Source organism: Rhinoraja longicauda, chromosome 1 (genome assembly GCF_053455715.1).
Source record: "Rhinoraja longicauda isolate Sanriku21f chromosome 1, sRhiLon1.1, whole genome shotgun sequence".
NCBI lineage: Eukaryota > Metazoa > Chordata > Chondrichthyes > Rajiformes > Arhynchobatidae > Rhinoraja > Rhinoraja longicauda.
In genome coordinates, this window is record NC_135953.1 from 86,157,711 (window position 1) to 86,178,561 (window position 20,851).

The window sequence follows — 20,851 nt, forward strand, 5'->3', positions numbered from 1 at the left end:
CCAGCTCTTGAGCAAAAAACAAACTGCTGGAGGAACTCAGCAGGTCAAGCAGCATCTGTGAAAGAAATGGGCAGATGGTATTTTGGATCAGGTTTCTTCCTCAGACTTGCATCTCTTGTATCTCCTACACCAGTTTCTAGCCTATGTATTCTCCATTCCTCGAATAACATTGAAATATTTTGCTGACGATATCCTAACAGTTGTTCTCAAACCCCTAAACCTCAGAATACCCTTGTTTGCTGCAAAATAAATCTCAAAGCCATACTTTTGGTTCATTCCCTTATTTCTTTAAATGATAATTTAATGTAAACTTCCTGAGATGAATATTCCTGCAATGCTTTATTATGCAGAAGGCATCGTACTGAGCAAGGTGGTCCTAGGTTGCAGTTTGCACCTAAACAGTGCCATTAACACAAAATAACATCCCAAGTATAGTACCGCAGCATAATTTGATAACAAATCACGTGACAAATGAGGATCCATGAGCGTGGTGACTTGAAGCTTGAAAAAAAAAAGATACTGAAACAAAAACTCGATTTGACAAACACTCAATGGTTATTTCGTGGTTAAAACCTTGACTATTTTCCCAATCAGCAAATCATATTTGCAAATCCTTTGCACCAGTGAAAAATTCACAGGAATATTCATTACAGTAAAATTAACAATGTGGATTTAGTTTTCAACATCAATATTTTCTGTACTTGCCCCATGAAATATAATGGGAAATAAAATTTTCACCTTTACCCAATACCACCAGGCAAATTCAGCTCGCTGTTAGAGATTATTTTTAATAGATGCTATGCAACAAAATGTGACAGCAATTACATACCATGTAGGCTCACCCACCCGACCTTCATCCCTTTGCTTATTTTTCCTACAAATTTACTTATTATTTTGACTCAGTGGTGACAATTGACCTTGAAGACTGACTGCCAAGGTCATCTTGTGAGGTCCAGCTGGCCATGTGTGATACTGAGACCTCAACAGGGTATCCTGAGGCCCAATGCCCAGAAACCCTCCAATGTCCCATTGACAGCTTCCTGCTCATAGAAATGCAACCTTTTTAAAAAATGTCTGTCATCTGAAGCATTTAAAAACAACTCAGACATATTTAACTTGACAAATAAAATATTAAATACGCCCACATATGAATTAATCTAATAGAAATAAACTAAAATAACAAGCCACCTACCTTTTTATACAAGGCAGGAGATACCAAATGGTGCTGTGCTACTTATGACCCAGCTGGCATTAAGCCGAGGGACTGTAGACATGATGCACCCAGTTTAGTTTATTACCACATGCAGAGGTGCAGTGAAAAGCTTTTGTTGCATGCTAAGCAGTCAGCGGTAGGACAATACATTATAACAATCGAGCCATCCATATTGAACAGATACATGATGAAGGGCCTAACGTTTAGTGCAAGAAAGAGTCCAGTAAAGCTCAATCAATGATAGTCAGAGCGTCTCGAATGAAGTAGTTCGTAACTCAGGGCTGCTTTCTCGTTGTTGGGAGAATAGATCAGTTACCCGATAACAGCTGGGAAGAAACTGTCCCTGGATGTGGAGGTGTGCGTTTTCAATACCTCTTACCTGCTAGGAGACAGGAGAAGAGGGAGTGGCCAGAGTGTGACTTGTCCTTGATTACGTTGGTTGCCTTGTGTAACAATCAACTAGAGACAAGTCCACAGAACAATCAAACAGTAACCGTCCCTCTAACTTCCATGTTTCAATGGACAAGTGCAGAAATCAAAGACAAGCAGACTTCCAAGAAGGATGGCATCAGTGGTTCCCCATGGATGAATGTTCCAGCCCAGTATCAAGCTTCAAACTTGCATTAGGGGAAATGCAGTATCAGTTCACAAGCATGTTACTGGGGTGGGAGTGGTTATACAGCGAGGATAAACTGGATTAAATAAATAAATTCCTTGGATTAAATAAAGGGGCAATTTGACTGAGCAAGTGGCAATTTGAGGGAGTTAATAAGATACACACATTTTTGCTGAGGAGTCTTCAACAAAATGAAATACTTAAAACCAGAGGAGAAAAAGACAATTTTTTCCACACTTAAGAATGAACGTGACATGGAACTCATGCAAAAGTAGGGTAAATAATTTCAATATACAGTCAATGGAAATTTGCCAACTAAGGGTACAAAAAAATATAGATCCAGAGCAATTGGTCGGTTTTAAGCTGCAGGTCTGATCTTACTGAATTCCGGAACAGATCAAGGCATTGAATGGTTTTCTCCTCATCTTGTTGCCATGACAACAAATTCAGAAGATCACCTATGAAGTGGCAGTGTTAACCTTCCCATGGAAGCTGAGCAGTCTTAATCTAGCTCGTCAAGTGCACATTAAAGATCAGAACTGACGTCAAGGCAATCTTTCAGTGCGAGTGGAGAGTGTTTTTAAAGAATGGAAGTGTTACAGTGTCTGGCTGCTGAAATTTCGTTCGGTGTTTGTGCCGAGTGACAATAAAGTGTTGTTATGTTATGTTATGTTATATATGCCTGAAATTGAAAAGAAAAATAACATGTAATCTGCATTTCTGAATCGTCATTTAAATTTCATCCACAAACTCACCTGATAACACAAGCAACTTAAAATACCAAATCTTGGAAATCCCACCAAGAATCCACTTAGAACACTAATCCACATCTTCAAAATGTATCTGACTTGAGATGGAAGATTTTTGTGTTATTTTTAAATTAGTTTAATGTTATATTTGGTTTAAAGTATAATGCCAATATGTCTGAGCTCAATTCCTTTGGCAAAATATCTTGTTCATGAACATTTACCCTCATCCTTCATTCGAGTGAAGTAACATCTTCATGAAACTTCATGAATGTGAGAAATTAGTCAGTAAATATTTCAGTACTGTATATCGATAAAGTCAATTTCACGGAAATATTCCGATATAAGCAAGCAACTTGCTAATCACACATGAATTTCATTATAGTAAAATTATATAAAGCAATTTATGCCTAAATATTTTATACATATACACATGTGTAAATGTATACATCCAACACATTATACAAGGGGTCACAAGTGAATTCACTTCTCTCCACACCCAGGACTATTAGTTTTCCATTATGAAGGTTTCTATGCAACTCGGAGCATCAATGTATTCGATAAAAGAAGCTTTGCTCTACCGCAGACTGGATTTCCTTTTCTATTAAGTAATGGGGGCTAAGGGGTGACCTAATTGTGCACTTTCAAATCTATGGAAGGTTTTCATGGAATCAATTCAGAAAGAATGTTATCATGTAAAGTACAATAAAGGCCCATCATTATAAGAGTGATTAAAAGAGCCAAATCGGTAATTCAGAAGAAAATGCTTTCAATTAAAGAGTGGCGAGAATGCGGAAATCACTATTATAGGGAATGTTTAAATACATAGTATTGATCAATTTAAGAGGTTGTGAGCACGTATGAGTGCCAAGAGATTACAAGTGAATGCTGATTGTTTTAAATGAGGAAAGATAGAGAGGAAGCATCACAGGTGGATCATGGACACCAGTATAGGCTGGTTGGGCCAAATGGCCAGTTTCTATGCTTGATATCCAATGTAATCCTGATTTGTTGTGTACTTCACAAAACAAAGTGTGAAACCATGACCAATTTAAATTAATGACTCCCTAAATGTATGTAATTATAAAAATCCACCCAAAATGTTCTAAAGGAAAAGGTCCTGTGAACAACAGTGACTGTGATTTGGAGACCAAACAATCCATTTGATTTGAAGGTTCATTCCAATCTTCAGTTTGATTATTATGAGTCCCAAGTGTCGAAAGACCCTAACTGAGAACATCTGCACAAAATGATCAAATTCCATCGTTTAAAAAAATAAAAGTTCAGATTATATGGCTTACCACTGCTTTGTTCTTTATCCAAAAACTTTAAAAGGTTTAATGCATGGCTACTTACCTGGAAAAACACATTTTACTATTTGTATGATGTGAACACGTTTTAAAAAATGCAAACCCATAAATAAGCTTCTCACATTTGTTTTTAATACAAATCTGAATCACGTCTCTTAACCTTACACATAGTCATTTTCCCCAAGGTAGGGGAATCGAGAACTAGATGGCATAAGTTCAATGCGAGGGGAGAAACATGTCACACGGTGGGAGGGGGAGGAGTACCATGGACAAGATATCAGTGGAAGTAGTTGAAGCAGATATAATAATAATTAAAAGAAATTTGGACAGGTACATGCGTAGGACGGTTTAGAGAGATGTGGGCCAAAAATGGACGAGCTTAGATGGGACACTCTGGTCAGCATGGACAAATTGGGCCAAAGGGCTTGTTTCCATGCTGTACAACTCTAAGAGTTACCATTACTTGAAGCTTTAAAAAACATTTCCTCTTATTTCCAGTATTGAATATCTTCCAATTAAATAGTTTGCATTGAAAACATTTTTCATACAAGCTCTTAAAGTAAAATTGGCTGCGAGGATGTCTGGAAAAGTTCTTTAAAAAGATTCCCCTTTTACAGTTTAAACAAAGTAGGCTGGCTATGCTACACATGCTTTCTTGGCATTTCTTTGCCCATTCTGGACCACGGCCAGGATTCCAGCTGCATTCCGCATGTTCACTTCCCAGCTTCCATGAGACTGCTTCTTAAACATGGACCTTCATATCATTCTGGATGGAAGCCTCTTGCACTCTCTTTTATTCTCCTTTTACGAAACGTTTCTCACTGGGCAAATAAAAAGTGCGTTCTCTGGCATGAATGACCGACTTCAGACAACTTTCACGAATTGTAAATTTGTATGTTATTATGAAAGAGACTGCCTGAGGTTCAGACTTTTACAAGCTCACTAAAGGGAGACAGACTCTTCTTGGCTCCACGTTGTTCATTCCCAAGCATTTCAATTCTAATCTTTGAGTGTAAAATACACCATGTTGCTTGACACAAATGTGACCCACTGTACCCTCAAAAGCAAGGAGGAGAAAGAAAGACTTGCAATTATATCGTGTATTTCATGTCCCTTTCAGAACGTGACAAAATGCTTCAGATGCATTGAAGTAGTTCAGCCACTGTTGTAAAACAACGTCTTTGGCATCTTTCAGATGAGATGTTAAACCGAGGTTCTATCTGCTCCTTTCCCTCATGAATATCAAAGATCCCACTGCATTATTTTGAAGAGAACCGGTTTCTCTCCCCTCTCTCTCTCTCCCCTCTCTCTCTTCCCCCCCCCCCCCCCCCCCAATCCCCACTCTCTGGCCAACATTCATTCCACAATCAACATCACGAACAGATTATCTGTTCATTGTTGCCTGGCTGCAAACATACTGGATTTCATGCTTTCTTCACAACAATAGTGGTCATACATCAACAGTACTGGCCTTAAAACTCTTTGGCACATTTTGAGATCAGAAAAGCTCTAGCATAAATATAGATGTTGGAATAAGAAGAAAATAATAATCTGCTTGAAGAACTCAGTAGGTCAAGCAGCATCTGTGGAGCCAAAGGATGGTCGATGTTTCGGTTTAGACGCCTGCATCAATGTCCATAAACGTCCACCATGCCTCTGCCTCCACAAATGCTGCTTGACCCATTGAGTTCTTGCAGCAGTTTGTTCTTGGCTTTTTTCATTGTCGACCACCTTTCCCAGCTGGAAATGTAAAGCAAACAATTATCTTATCACAGCAGGAATACAGGACAAAATAATTTGTGATGGTCGTAGAATTTTTCATCAGTGATAACTAAATGGTGAGAATAGGAAGGCAGATTATTATCTGAATGGTGTCAAGTTAGGAAAAGGGAACGTACAATGAGATCTGGGTGTCCTAGTGCATCAGTCACTGAAAGGAAGCATGCAGGTACAGCAGGCAGTGAAGAAAGTCAATGGAATGTTGGCCTTCATAACAAGAGGAGTTGAGTATAGGAGCAAAGAGGTCCTTCTGCTGTTGTATAGGGCCCTAGTGAGCCCGCACCTGGAGTACTATGTGCAGTTTTGGTCTCCAAATTTGAGGAAGGATATTCTTGCTATTGAGGGCGTGCAGCGTAGGTTTACTAGGTTGATTCCCGAAATGGCGGGACTGTCATATGTTGAAAGACAGGAGTGACTAGTCTTGTACACACTGGAATTTAGAAGGATGAAAGGGGATCTTATCGAAACATATAAGATTATTAAGGGGTTGGACACGTTAGAGGCAGGAAACATGTTCCCAATGGCCACAGTTTAAGAATAAGGGGTAGGCCATTTAGAACGGAGATGAGGAAAAACCTTTTCAGTCAGAGTTGTAAATCTGTGGAATTCTCTGCCTCAGAAGGCAGTGGAGACCAATTCTCTGAATGCATTCAAGAGAGAGCTAGATAGAGCTCTTAAGGATAGCGGAGTCAGGGGGTATGGGGAGAAGGCAGGAACAGAGTACTGATTGAGAATGATCAGCCATGATCACATTGAATGGCAGTGCTGGCTCGAAGGGCCGAATGGCCTACTCCTGCACCTATTGTCTATTGTCTATAAATGCAAAAAAAATGAAAACCTTGCACTGGTTTTAACTGTGCCTTAGTCTGAAGCCAACTGCAAGACCCTGACAAGTAAATGTAACACACCCAGAAGCACCAGAGACCCGGGTTTGATCTTGACTGCAGGTGCTGTCTGTTCAGAGTTTGTACATTCTGTATGGGTTTTCTCTGGGTGTTCTGGTTTCTGTCCACACTCCAAAGACATGCAGGTTTGTAGGTTAATTGTCTTCTGTAAATTGTCCCTGTTTTGTGCAGGATAGAACGAGTGTACTGATTGGCCTGTTTTCACATTGTATCTCAAAATAAAACTGATTTTGAGCTTAAGATTATAATAGATACAAATGTGAAAAAAAAAGTGTATAAAATTTGTATTTGTACAATGAACTAGAAAATAGTGTGGACTGGAATGAGGGGTTAAAAATCATGTTTTTTAGGAAATACAATTTAACCTCTTAATTTTCTGTAATTCTACCTGGATAGGGTACCCAAAAGTTTTAGACTCTAAAATTACTCTATTCAAAATATAATTGTGAAATTTGAAATTCACAAGTTTCCCTGTACTAAAACATATCTATTGCTCAAAAAATATTTTAATAGTCTCTCTCTTTTGTTCCATTATCTCCCTCTTGATCAATCCCCTTCACTGTCAGGTCCAGCAACCACTCTCTCCAGGTTTATGCCATTCTTTAAAAGGTCATTAGTGTATTCGTCAATACCTGGAAACAAGCAAATGCCTCCAAAGACCAGGATCCGAACAGTAGAAATCCGAAGACAAGTGATTAGCAGATTTACTCATCACATTAACTGTGCACAGCAATTTGGAAAGAGAATGAGAGAATTGAATAGACACATGCTTGCATTTTCCATATCCATAACTACTAGTTTGATCTGTGCTTTGGTCACTTGTTCCCTTCTGGGACTTAGAATTCAATTATTTAGATCCATGATTGACATAAACATTCACAAGTTATCAGGGGAGCAGTGGATGTTATGTTAAGTTAGGTTGGAAACTGAGCTAAAGTTTACCAAAACAGCAAATGTTACTTTATAAATATCAGAGCTTTATAATAACTATTGTATTATTTGTTTCACTTCATGTCCATAGACATGCCACAAATAGCCCATCTCTTAATGCAAGCTACTATGAAAGAGCTATCACTCAACTGATTATCCCTGCCTGATAAATAAAGGAGTTTAAAGAGAGCACAATTGCCTTATGCACCAGTGCTTAGTTCATTTTGTAATGAAAAGTAATATGTAGTTCTATATTTAGAAATAAAATGACACTGCATTGAATCTAAGTATTGATGGATACACCTAGTCAAATGCTAAACTTCAGCTTCATGTGAGAAGCTTACTCATTAACACATACATCCCTCTCTCATTATCAAGGTGCTGCTATAATTCCAACCTATTCCTGGATAAGTCTGTCTGAAGAAAGACCCCGACCCGAAACATCACCTATTCATGTTCTCCAAGGACACTGTTGCATTACTCCAACATCTTGTGTCTTTCCTTGGTAAACCAGCATCCTCAGTTCCTTGTTTCTCCATTCTATTCTTCCTTTCTCAAGATGCTGATGGTCTATTCTGTACTACCCAAGTGGGTATATTTTAACTAACACCCAGATATAGTCTTGGCATGGTAATGTCATTCTGCTGTTGTTCATTGATAGGAAAATGAACTAAATGATCTCTATTCCGTAAGCATGAAACATACCTCTAACATTCAATTGGGCAAAGATGTGCCCTTTAAACAGGAGCACGATTTATCTCGTTTCTAAACCAATTTACACAAAGACAAAGTTGCCTCACAACACGTGTGGCAGTGAAATTATAATTGTTTTATTTTATTGCATAAAACAAAACTAAGAGAAAACTCATTGCGCATCATAATACGATTACTGTCTATCGGTCTTTATTCACAAAATGCTGGAGTAACTCAGGTCAGGCAGCACCTCAGGAGAGAAGGAATGGGCGACGTTTCGGGGCGAGACCCTTCTTCAGACTCCACTGTCTATCGGTCAAACTCCATTAGAAAACTGCTGCAACTATGCTGCAAAGTGTCCTCAGGTGAATAATCGGTTGGCACTGAAGATAGACACAAAATGCTGAAGTAACTCAGTGAGTCAGGCAGTATCTCTGAAGAAAAGGAATAGGTGACGTTTTAAATCGAGACCCTTCTTCAGACTGAGAGTCAGGGGCGAGAGAAACTAGAGGTATGGGTCTGAAGAGATGCTGCCTGACCCGCTGAGTTACTCCAGCATTTTGTGTCTATCTTTGGTGTAAACCAGCATCCCTAGTTCCTTCCTACACAATATTTTGGCACTATTCTGACAGATGCTGAAGCAGACAGGGATGACAGATAGAGTTTCTCCTCTCAACCAAAAGCAACTAAAGTTAGAACACAAAGGACTGCAGATGTTAGAATCCGGAGCAAAAACAAAAACTGCTGGAGCAACAGCAGTTTGATTTTTGCTTTTAGGATCAAGGTAAATTTTGCACCTGTTCTACTCGTCCTGACAAAACTCAAAAAGATGAAGACAAATGGGGAAATCATGAAAACATTGCAATTTTTTAATCCATGGAGCCAGTAATCAACAGATTGAAGAAATAACCTGATCTATTCAGCCAACTACTGTTCAACGTCTTTAACGAAGTAGTCAGCAAAATGCTGCCATTCGGTATTGCAGGTATTTTCAATAATGCTGCTGTTTCTGCACTTTTGTCAACCGACCTGTTGGGTGAACCTGGGCGCAGGTTCGGGTGCCACAATGTGCTGGTATGCGAGTGCATCCAAGTGATGCAGCTCCCAGTGGCAAGACTCTCTCTCTCACACACACACACACACACACGCGGCGTGTTTGCCATTAAAGCAGTGGGTTGTTGTGGAAACCGGATCCCTTCTCCTCATTAATTCATCACAGAAGTTCCATCTCCCTTCCTTGCTCTTTATTCCGAGGGAAAGACGCGCTCCGGTGAGGATAACCCCGCCTCCAATTAATCTCATCTCATTCATTCTGCTCCCTTTCCCAACACGTACAAGGGCAGTAAATGTGACACCCGCCAACAGACATGGCAGTGTACTGAAACCAACCATACTCAAAGTCGGCGTTTTAAATTGTGTTTTCCACCAACACCAGCTAAATGTTTTTTCTAAATGTCACGTCCCCTTGTACGAAATCCTGCTAGTGATTGAAAATAAGCGGGATCAGGCTGCGGGAAAGTGGGATGGATGCACGTTTCTCTTTCCGCGCCTGTGCGAGTGGCCTTACCTTGGATATGACCAGCGGCTCCCCGTGTTCAAGGCCACCTTTCAGTGTGAATCCCCACGGCGCGCCGCCCAGCAGGGACACTTCCACACTCACACAACCGCGCTTCCCCTTCTGCTTCTCTGCTCTCGCTCTGTAGATAGCCGAGTGCATCCTGACCTTGCATCCACTCTGCAACCCCCAGGTGACAGTCCGTCGGCAGAGGCAGGCAGGCAGGCAGCCGTCCCCAAATGTGTCCGCGGGCAAAATCAAACCTCCACCAGGTCGGTCTGCGGGACCCCCCTGTTTGCAGCCGGCGAGGGGGCTTCAGTCACAACCATTCCTCTGCTCTGACCCCTTCAGCAGCAGCACCACCACGCCGGCACATCCCAGGATGCCCACAGACATCTCCACAATATCTTCCAAATTGACAAAGTTAATGCACCCAATACTGCTTTGAATTGTATGATTTTACAAGGCTGGTTTTAACAGCGAGATGTGATCGAGAAGAGAACCAGCAGCAGCTGCCCCCCCGGCCGGCCGAGCTAGATAAACTTTTCACTCTTGACCGCCTCCCCGCCTTGCCTTCCTTGCCTCCATTCGGTTCACGTTGCTTTTGCTGGAGGAGGTAAAGGGCGCTTTCCTTCCTGTCACCGCTCCTGGTGTTCTCCAGCCTTATACTGGCAAGGAAAATGGAGCGGAGGTATTGCATCCACCTGCACCTCCCCTCGCCTGTCCCCCAACACCGACAACTGCACTGATTATAAAGTGGGTGTTGTGGGCGGGTGCCTGTGTCTGTGGACAGGGCGCTGCGAGTTCGCTCTGGGGCTGGGGAGTCGGTGCATCCCTCCTCCTCCTACTGCTGCTGGTGCTGCTGGACTCGACGCTACGCTCCACTCCGCTCCACCGCTGCCTGCCCTCAGCCTCAGCCGCTGCGCAGCGCCTCCCCCTTCGGCTGTTCCTGAGCTGCAGCTTGCCAACAGCGCCTCTCTAGCTCTCCCAGCTCTCTAGCTCATGCTTTCCTCCCTTCTCGTCAGCCACAGCGCCCTCTTGCTCTCTCCCACCCAGCGCCCGCCCTGGCCGGCTGCAGCAAGCCGCCCACTTTCCCCTTTGCACCGCTGCCGCCGGCCAGGAAGTTTGGACGCGGACCGCCCCTTCTCCCACCTCGGCAGGAGACGCTGCCAATCCCCAGTCCAACACCTGAGACGAGGTGGGGGCCAACCTCACTGAATGAGTTATCTGCCTGCTTTGTTGAGATATCACAACACTGACCAATTAACGGTGGCAATTGTACACGTTGCACTAAAAAAGTGCTGGGGGGACCTGCAAAATGTAAACACATTGTTCTTAAATATTTGAAGTCTGAAGAAAGGTCCCGACCCGAAAAACGTTGCCTGTCCATTCCCTCCACACATGCTTTCTGACCTGCTGAGTTACTCCAACATTCAGTGTTTTGCTCAAGATTCCAGCATCTGCAGTCTCTTGTGTCTCGTTCTAAAATATTCTATCAGAATGCACAATATTGTCTGCATCCCTGAATCTGATGAACAGATGAACGAGTTTGGCATAGATTCCAGATTCCATTAATTTTTAGTTTAGTTTAGAAATGCAACAAGGAAACAGGCCCTCTGAATCCTCTCCGACCATCGATCGCCAGTACACTTGTTCCATGTTATCACACTTTCGTATCCTACACACTAGGGGCCATTTACAGAAGCCAATTAACCTTCAAACCTGCACATCTTTGAAATGTGGGAGGAAACCAGAGCACCCAGAGAAAACTCTTGCGGTCACAGGGAGAATGTACAAACTCTGCACAGACAGCACCCGTAGTCAGGATCAAACCCGGGTCTCTTGCCCTCTGAGGCAGCAGCTCTACCGCCGAGCCACCCTTCTGGCATCAGGTTCAACGTGAGCAAGAAACTTGCACTGATTGTCATCTACCATCCTCCCACAGGTGGGAATCTTTCATTATGAGCAACACATGTCAAGAGAGTTGAGAGCATTTAATTGTCATATTGAATGAATGAATGAATGAATGAATGAATGAATGAGTTTATTGGCCAAGTATGCATATACAAGGAATGTGCCTTGGTGCTCCGCTCACAAATGACAACACAAACATACAGTTAACAATTAAGAATAAAGCATAACCACATCAAAACAATAAGGATACAACATTACGGTCTAAACATGTGGGTGAAAATAAACCAGAGCAAAAAAGAGACTACAGACTTTGGTTATTGAGTAGAACTATCACTCGTGGGAAAAAAAGCTGTTTTTATGTCTGGCTGTGGCTGCTTTGACAGTCCGGAGTTGTCTTCAAGAGGGAAGTGCTTCGAAGAGTTTGTGGCCAGGGTGAGAGGGGTCAGAGATGATCTTGCCCTCTCGCTTCCTGGCCCTTGCAGTGTACAGTTCGTCAATGGGGGGAAGGTTGCAGCCAACAACCTTCTCAGCCGTGCGAACGATCCGTTGCAGCCTCCGGATGTCGTGCTTGGTTATTATACCAACAACGGAACAATGAAATTGTTACTTGGAACAGCATAACAAGCCTATAAGCACAATACTAGTAGATAACATACAATAAACAAAAATCAACAAGTTAATAACCCCAATTCTAGTGCATGGAAGAAGTACTGAGAGTATCAAGAACACAATATATACTTTGTGTGGAGGACATCAAAAACTACCACCAAGAGAGACCAAATAACAATGTGAATAACCAATATGGCTGAGTTTTGACACAAATCACTCCTCCAAAGGCTTCCCAAAGCCTTTCTCTTATCTACAAGACACATAGTAGAACTGCGTAGGAATACTTTCCCCTGGTCTGAATAATTGTAGCTCTAAGAACACTCAAGAAATTCACGTCATCCACAACAAACCAGTACACTTGAATGACAACACATCCAACAATTTAAACACTCATTCCATCACTGGTGCAACATGGTTACTGTATGTACCATCAACAGAATTGTACCACCATTGTTCACCAAACTACTTTGAAAACTCTTGCAAAACCCATGAACTGAAGGACAAGGGAAAACATTCTTCTGCAAGTCACATGCTTTCCTGATTGGAAATAAGTAATCATTCCTTCATGATTGCTTGTCCAAAACCTGGAATGACCTATCCATCAGCACTGTGCAATGATGTTCACCATAAAAATCTCACAGTGAGAAAGGAGCTCACCATCACTTTCCTAAGGTCAGTTAGAGATTGGCAAAAAGTGGTAACCTTGCCAGTGTTGTCCACATCTGATAAATAAACAAGTTTGCGTAGGAAATTATTAAACCACATTCAGAGTATTGATATCAGTTTTGGTCTGTTACAAAATTGATAAAGGAGCATGGAAAAGCTGCATGGAAGATTTATGAGGATGATGCCAGGTTAAAAGTGATAAGGCTGCTAGTTGTTATTGAGTGGGGACTCTTTTCTCTGGAAAACAGAAAATAAGGTAGTGAACTATTTTTAATATTCCGCAATGAACTTTTAGGGTGTGTAAATAAATGATGTTTACTTTTGGGGAGATCATACTTCTTGTGCCCATGGTATAAGATGGTTATTAATAAATTCAGCAAGAACAGCTTCTTCCCTGGGTTATCAGACTCTTCTCTCAAATACCATGAGATGTATCCCCTATCTTCCAATCTACCTCCTTGCGGCACTTAACATTTTTCTTTATCCGTGGAGAAACTCATTTACCAAAACGTTAGAATATAAAATGCAAAGAATGGCCGAGGCAATTTTCTATTAAGGCAATTACAGAGAATTGGATAAAGTTGAGGTATAAAGGAATGGAGTGATATGTTGAAAGGAGCAATGAGCAACGAGAAGAAATGAGCAACAAACAATCTGCTGGAGGAACTTAGTGGGTTGAGCATCAGGCCTGAGAATGGAGCGAAGAATAGCCAGTACGAAGAGGAGAGGTGGAGTGGAGAAACTGGAGCCTGTGGGTGGTTGGTAGACTGAAGAAAGTTGAACATTATATGCAGATAGAGCCAAATAAGGGAGGGGGAGGGGAGGAGTTGGAAGACATAGTAGGCGGATTTCATTCAGAATATTCCAATTACTAACTGAATTAATTCCATATGTTTAATATGTTTGCATTCATGTAATACATTGGAAACAAAACATGTAGAATTATTAAACTGATTCCAAAAAATGGTGATTTAATGTTAGGAATCCACGTGAAAGATCACTAAATAGCCTTATTCCTTTTTCAGGGAATTCTTAGAATTCACATTGGTCCTGTAACATAACTTCAAATGGGCATTTTCATCACCGTTAAGCATACAGTTTGTGTCCTTTGGTAGAAAGATGCAACATTAGAGTTTGAACTTTAACCATTTTCTGCAATATGTAAAACCTTGCCACGCAAGAATCACTTCTTGTGATTCTGAAGAAGGATTCTGACCCAAAATGTCACCCATCCTTTTTCTCCAGAGATGCTGCTTGACCTGCTGAATTACTCCAGCACCTTGTATCTATCCACACAAGAATCAGTTGGGTCCCTCCAGTGGACCGGGTATTTTGCGATTCTGTGAGAAAAAGTCTGTCAGTGTCTAGGAAGGAGTTGCATAGTGAGAGATGCAGTTTTCTTTATGCACCTGTGAAAGTATAGTGTCCAAAATACATTCACTACAAGCTTTACAAGGAGAATCAGCTAGTATGTTAACAAAAAATAAGACAAGTACCCCAAAATCAACATTCCAATTTCCTATTTTTCAGTAAATTACACTGCTTGATGCAAACAAATAATCTTATCGGTAATCTTATATTCAGAGATTCGTCAGTGGGATTTTTCCTTTCAGGATTGCAAAAAGAATGTTTGCAACAGCAATTTGATACTGAGCATAGTCGTTGTTGACATGTCAATCAGCCGACTGCAAGCTAAGGTAAATGACTTCCTGTTCCACTTCGCCACTTCACAGAGCGAAAATCACCTCTGTCGCACTAATGACAGTGCTAGATAATGACATTAGAAATATTGCTTCTGAAATATTGCAACACAAAAAAGATTGTCAACTTATTCCAGAGTGGAAGTTGGATGTAATTTTAAAATCAATGTGATGGAAGAAATTGAGATGATTGTTGTCACTGAGATGGAAGGTACTAGTGCTGTTCCATAAATTTGAATGCAAAATCTATGTCAACTCTCCAGTGCTGTAGAGGTGACCCCTATTTTATGGCTGTTTCGATAGCAGAAATTCGATCTCATGGAATTCCCAAATCACTACCCAAATATCTGAGATTTGGGATAAAATTAGCTCTCACAGAATTGTATGTCATTTTTATTTTATTTACAACTCACATTTCTTGATGGGTATATAGATGAGCAGCTTTGTGTTACAGAAAATCATGCTGTGGACGATGTTCTGGAAACTCAACACCTATGTAATGCAGGCGCTGCCTGTACTGACTGTTGGCTACACTGTGGAAGGTTTCATCCAATTGACGATACATTAAACGGATATTCCATTTATATTTCCAGAAAAAAGTCTATGGCACAATTAGGAAGAACAAAGAAAATCTCAGATTTCCCAATCAATGTTTATCTCTCACTCAATAACACATAAAGTAGATTATTTGGTAAATGTTCCATTGCTGATTATGAGAAATTGTAGTTCTGAAACTGGCAGCTGTATTTGCAAAATGGAACTCACTACCTCAAACCATCAGAGACTCCTCCTCACTCACCATTCAAAACATCACTGAAGTCTCACCTGTTCAACACTGCCTTCAACCACTGACCGTCACCTCACCTTATTTTTCCTTTTCTGTTCATTTACTTATTTATTAATTTTTTTCTATGTTTTAGTAAACCCTGTAAAGCGTCTTTGAGTTTTTAGAAAAGCACTATACAAATGTAATGCATTATTATTTATTATTATTATTAACATTTTGAAAGCGTTTTCTTGGGCATAAAATTCTTTAAGACTTCCTAGAAGAGTTATAAATGCACCATATAAATACAATACTTATTTTTTTAATGTTAGTAGCACTTTATTTCAGTGATGGTCATTTGAAATCAATGAAAATAAGCAAAGTCCAGTACAAACCTCAAGTTTGTTAGATACTGTAACTGCTTAATATGGAATTAAAAAAGATGATGAAAATTAAGGAGATGATGAGAGAAAGTAAAAGAGGCTGGTTAATAATTAGGAAATGGTGATTGGGATAGGGGAATGACATATTCCTCAAATGATGGGCACAAGAACAATAAGTAAGGGGAAAAGTGGAAGGAAGGTAGGCAAGAGTGCAGGGAGACACAGGGTAGGACTGGGGGGTGGGTGGAGAGGGTAAAAAGGAAAATACAGGAAGAAGCATTTAGTCAGTCGTGTTTTAATCTGTTTTAATGGACCACTCAGCCGGGATTGCAGGTATTTAAAACAAAATGCAGGAGTAGTAGTGTCAGTAACAGAGGGAAGCATTTCCAAGCTTTATTTTTTGTCTGAAAGTGGCATCATGACGGGGTTCAGGAAAGATGGAAGGGTGATTCAGGTGGAGAAAAGGAAAGTGAGAGGATGAAAGAATAAGAGGGCAGATTTCGAACTCCCATAAATTTTAAATACCCCATTAAAAAAACATAACACTGTTGGATCAGATTCTGCAAACAATACACTTTTTACCCTCAAAAGAGCAGGCAATTTTTTACTGAGGCAATTGATAAAGACCTTCATGGTAGGCTGATCCAGACGACATATAGGATCCATCATAACTTAGTCATTTGGATTCAGAACTGGCCTACTCAGAGAAGGCAGAGAGAGTGGTGAAAGGGTGTGATGCGGCCTGGAGGCCAGTGTCCAGTGGAGTACCTAGGGATCTGTGCTGGGACCTCACTTGTTTGTGATATATATAAATGGCTTTGACATAAATGTAGATGGATTGGTTCATAGGTTTGCAGCAACACCAAAATTGGTGGAGTTGCGGGTGTTGAGGAAGGCTATCAAGTGTAAAGCAAGATAGAGATCAGTTACAGAATTGGGTGGAGAAATGGCAGATGGAGTTCAATCCAAGTGAGTGTGAGGTAATGTACTTTGGGATGCCGAATGTAAGGGTTAATGCAGTTAGTGACAAGACCTTAACAGCATTGATGTGCAGAGGGATCTTGGGGTCCAAATGCACGGCTCTCTGGAAGTGGCAACTTAAGTAGGTAGAAAGGTAAAGAAGACATCGGATATGCTTACCTTCACCAGTCACAGCATTAGGTCTAAGACTCACGAGGACATGTTGCCACTTTATAGAACATTGGTTAAGCCGCATTTGGAGTATGGTGTGCAGTTTTGGTCACTTGATTACAGGAAGGATGTGGAGGATTTGGAGAGGGTGAAGAAGAGGTTTACCAGAATGCTGGATTAGAGAATATTACCAAGCAGGAAAGGCTGGATAAACTTGGATTATCTGGAACATCAGCCACTGATGGGAGGCCTCTTGAATTATATAAAATTATGTGAGGTATAGTCAGTAGACAATCAGAATCTTTATCCCAGGATGGAAATGTCAAATACTGGAGGGCGTAGCTTTGAGGTGAGAAGGGCAAAGTTTAAAGGAGATGTGCGGGGCAAGTTGTTTACACAGAGAGTGGTAGGTGCCTGGAATGCGCTGCCAAGAGTGGTTCTGGAGGCAGATATGATAGTGGCATTTAAGCAGATTTTAGATAGGCACATGGATATGGAAGAATAGGGATCACAAGCAGGCAGGAGATTAGTTTATAACTTGAAATCATGTTCGACCTGGATATTGTGGGCTGAAAGGTCTATTCCTGTGCAATACCTCTCTACACCCTATGTAATTTCATTAACATAGAAACATAGAAAATAGGTGCAGGAGGAGGCCATTCGGCCCTTCACGCCAGCACCGCCATTCATTGTGATCATGGCTGATCAGCCACAATCAATAACCCATGCCTGCCTTCTCCCCATATCCCTTGATTCCACTAGCCCCTAGAGCTCTATCTAACTCTCTTAAATCCATCCAGTGATTTGGTTTCCACTGCCTGCTGTGGCAGAGAATTCCACAAATTCACAACTCTCTGGGTGAAAAAGTTTTTCTCACCTCAGTTTTAAATGGTCTCCCCAATTAAGTCTTGTGTAAGACCTTAAATTACTAGTGATCTCCACTGGAGTTGTTAGGTCTGCATTTCACTGTAGGAAACCACATGAACACAATGATGGAGCAGATGCCTGCCGAGATGTTCCAGCACTCACAGTGGATCATGTGACTGGTATGACTTGCCGTGGGACTTACTCACCCATTCATTTGAATGGTGACTTTATGGCTGCAAGGAAAAGAGAAGAATAAAGCAGACCGTTAAAAAAATTATTTATGTTTGTTCTAAAATGCAAACAATATTCTTCTCAAGATATTTTCTTAATAAATTACATTTGTTGCATTAATTATATCATTTTTCATTTTTTAAACGCTTCTCAATTTCTGGAACATTAGGACAATTGTTCTCAACATTAGCCATTAGCGGTTCTTACCCAGGTATCTCCGCAGAAATCATAATTTACAATGTTGTTGTTGGCCAATGCCAGCTACTTCTGCCCTGCCTCGGCCAGCTGCATTGCTATACAGCCTTGTGTTATACAGGAAGACTCCTCTTAGAAGCTGGCCAGGTGGGATGAGGAATGGTTGATGGAACTTAATACAGAGAAATGTGAGGTGTTGTATTTTGGAAAGTCTAATGGGCAGGACCTACTCAGTGAATGGCAGGGCTCTGGAAAGTATTGTGGAACAGAGGGATCTAGGAGTGCAGGTACATAGTTCCTTGAAGGTGGTGTCACAGGTAGAAGGTCAAAAAGGCTTATGCCACGTTGGCCTTCATCAGTCAGAGTATTTAGTATAGAAGTTGGGAAATCATGTTGTAATTATATAGGATGTTGGTGAGGTCGGGTTTAGAATATTGTGTTCAGTTCTGGGCACCATGTCAGAGGAAAGATGTTGTCAAATTAGAATGGGTGCAGAGAAATTGTACAGGGTTGTTTCCAGGGCTCGAGGGTCTGAGACATTCTGGCTCTTCTTATTTTAACAAAAACATTGTGAAGAAGGCAGGAGTGAAATATTTTAACATAATTAAATTTACCGTTAAAGTGTTACCACAGGTTATTCATACAAGAGATGCAGAGCGTATGATTATTGCCTTGTTATTATATTGAATTTTATAATACAATTTCTAAAGCTGAGAAAAGAATGTATCAGCAGTAATTGTAGCAACTGTCAAAAATTAACCTCAGACCTATTATTTTATACCAGTGGTCTCCTATTTTTATGCATGCTGCAGTGAAAGATAAGTGACGTCAGAAAATTCATTGTCCATTTCCGATTAAGGAAATGCTGTAATGTAACATTCATTGTTTTCCTTAACTGGCACTTTTAAAAAGAGAAATAGTATTGTTTGAAAACCCCAGAAGCAATAAAATTTATTTTAGAAACATCACAAAGCAGAACAATGTTAATTATAATGCCATTTATTTATTTGAATACCCTGCCCGATTGGAATAAATGCTATTGCAACAAAAGAAATGAACGTATCTGGGTCCATTTTGTACCATATAATAACACAAAAGTCTTCACAGGAGCAGAATCAAGCAGCATGTGACACTGTGCTGCTTTGTGATTAATGGCCAAAAACCTGTCAAAGGAGCTTGTCGGAGACTTTGGGGGTAGTTTAAGAGAGAAGAGGCAGAGAGATTCCAGAGCTAATTGATTCAGCAGCTGAAGGTGCAAGACACCCATGGAAGAGCTTTGAAAATTATAAGGATTGAGAGATTGAGAAAAAGGGGAAGATGGTGGATCAGCACCTGAGGAGCTGTAACTGTTAACAATCTCAGCTAACTTTGAAGCTTGGAGAAGTTGAAAAGAGAGTCACAGAGTCATACAGCTCAGAAACAAATCTTTTGGTCCAACTTGGCCAAGTCTACCAAGATGCCCCATCTAAACTGGTCATATTAGCCTGTTGTTTGGCCCATATCCCTCTAAACCTTTCTTGCTCATGTACTTGTCCAAGTGTCTTGTATTGCTGTTATAGTATTTGCCTCAAAAAAGACACAAAGTGCTGGAGTAAATCAGCAGGCCAGGCAGAATCTTTGGAGAACATGGATGGGTGACATTTCAGGCCAGGACCTTTCTTCAGACTGTTAGTAATAACTGGATTTTGATTACCAGATGGTTGGACAAAGGCAAAAGTTGAAAGAAGGCTTATAAAATGGCTTAGATTAGTGGGAATCTAGAGGATTTGGACGTATTTAAAACCAACAAAAGGCAACTAAAAAAGCAATAAGGAAAGAAAAGATTAAATACAAAGGAAACCTAAAGATAATCTATAAGAGGATACCAAACGCTTTTTTCACAAATACAGTGAATAAAAGAGAGGCAGATGTGGAGATCTCACTGAAACCCATTGAATAATGAAAGCCTGGATAGAGTGAATGTGGAGAGGATGTTTTCAGTAGTGGGAGGATGTAGGACCAGAGGACATAGCATTAGAATAAAAGGATGTACCTTTAGAATGGAGATGAGGTAAAGTTTCTTGAGCCAGAAGGTGATGAATCTGCAGAATTCATTGCCACAGACTGTGGTGGAGGCCAAGTCATTGGGTATTTTTTAAATGGAGATTAATAGGTTCTAAATTAGTAAGGGCATCAAAGGATGTGGAGAGAAGGCATGAGAATGGGGTTGAGATGGAAAAATAGATCAGCCATGATCAAATGTCAGAGCAGACTTGGTGGGCCGAATAGTCTAATTCTGCTTCTGTGTCTTACAGGATGGCACCTTTGCAAGAGGCAGGGTGGAAGAAAGTGCAGTCAAGATAACTGTGGCAGTTGGTAGGTTTGTAGTAGACGTCAGTCAATAGAACGTCCCCTGTCTTGGAGACAGCAATCTAGAAAGAGGAGGTGTCAGAGATAGTCCAAGTGAATTTGAGGTAGAATTAATTATATCAATACGTTCTGAACGGGTGTAGGAGACTATCCTGATGCAGTCGTTTATGTGTCGAAGAAAGAGTTGGGGCATGGTGCCAGTGTACATTTGGAACAAGAACTGTTTGACGTAACCGACAAATAACGCAGGCATAGCTGGGGACATAGCTGGGGACGTGGCCATGGCTGCCTTT

General features: G+C 40.9%; 2 protein-coding genes across 3 annotated transcripts in view; one reads left to right on the forward strand and one right to left on the reverse strand.

Moving 5' to 3' along the window:
* shroom3 (shroom family member 3) overlaps window positions 1-10,731 on the reverse strand; it is a 367,834-nt gene extending 357,103 nt beyond the window's left edge. For both annotated transcript variants that reach the window (XM_078401654.1, XM_078401647.1), the window contains exon 1: window positions 9,760-10,731. In XM_078401654.1, the coding sequence (XP_078257780.1) occupies window positions 9,760-9,909 (150 nt within the window). In that variant the 5' untranslated portion in view covers window positions 9,910-10,731. The remainder of the gene's footprint in view (window positions 1-9,759) is intronic.
* The window catches only part of LOC144594813 (coiled-coil domain-containing protein 158-like), a 510,587-nt gene that overhangs the window by 375,254 nt on the left and 114,482 nt on the right, over window positions 1-20,851 (forward strand). The window lies entirely within an intron of this gene.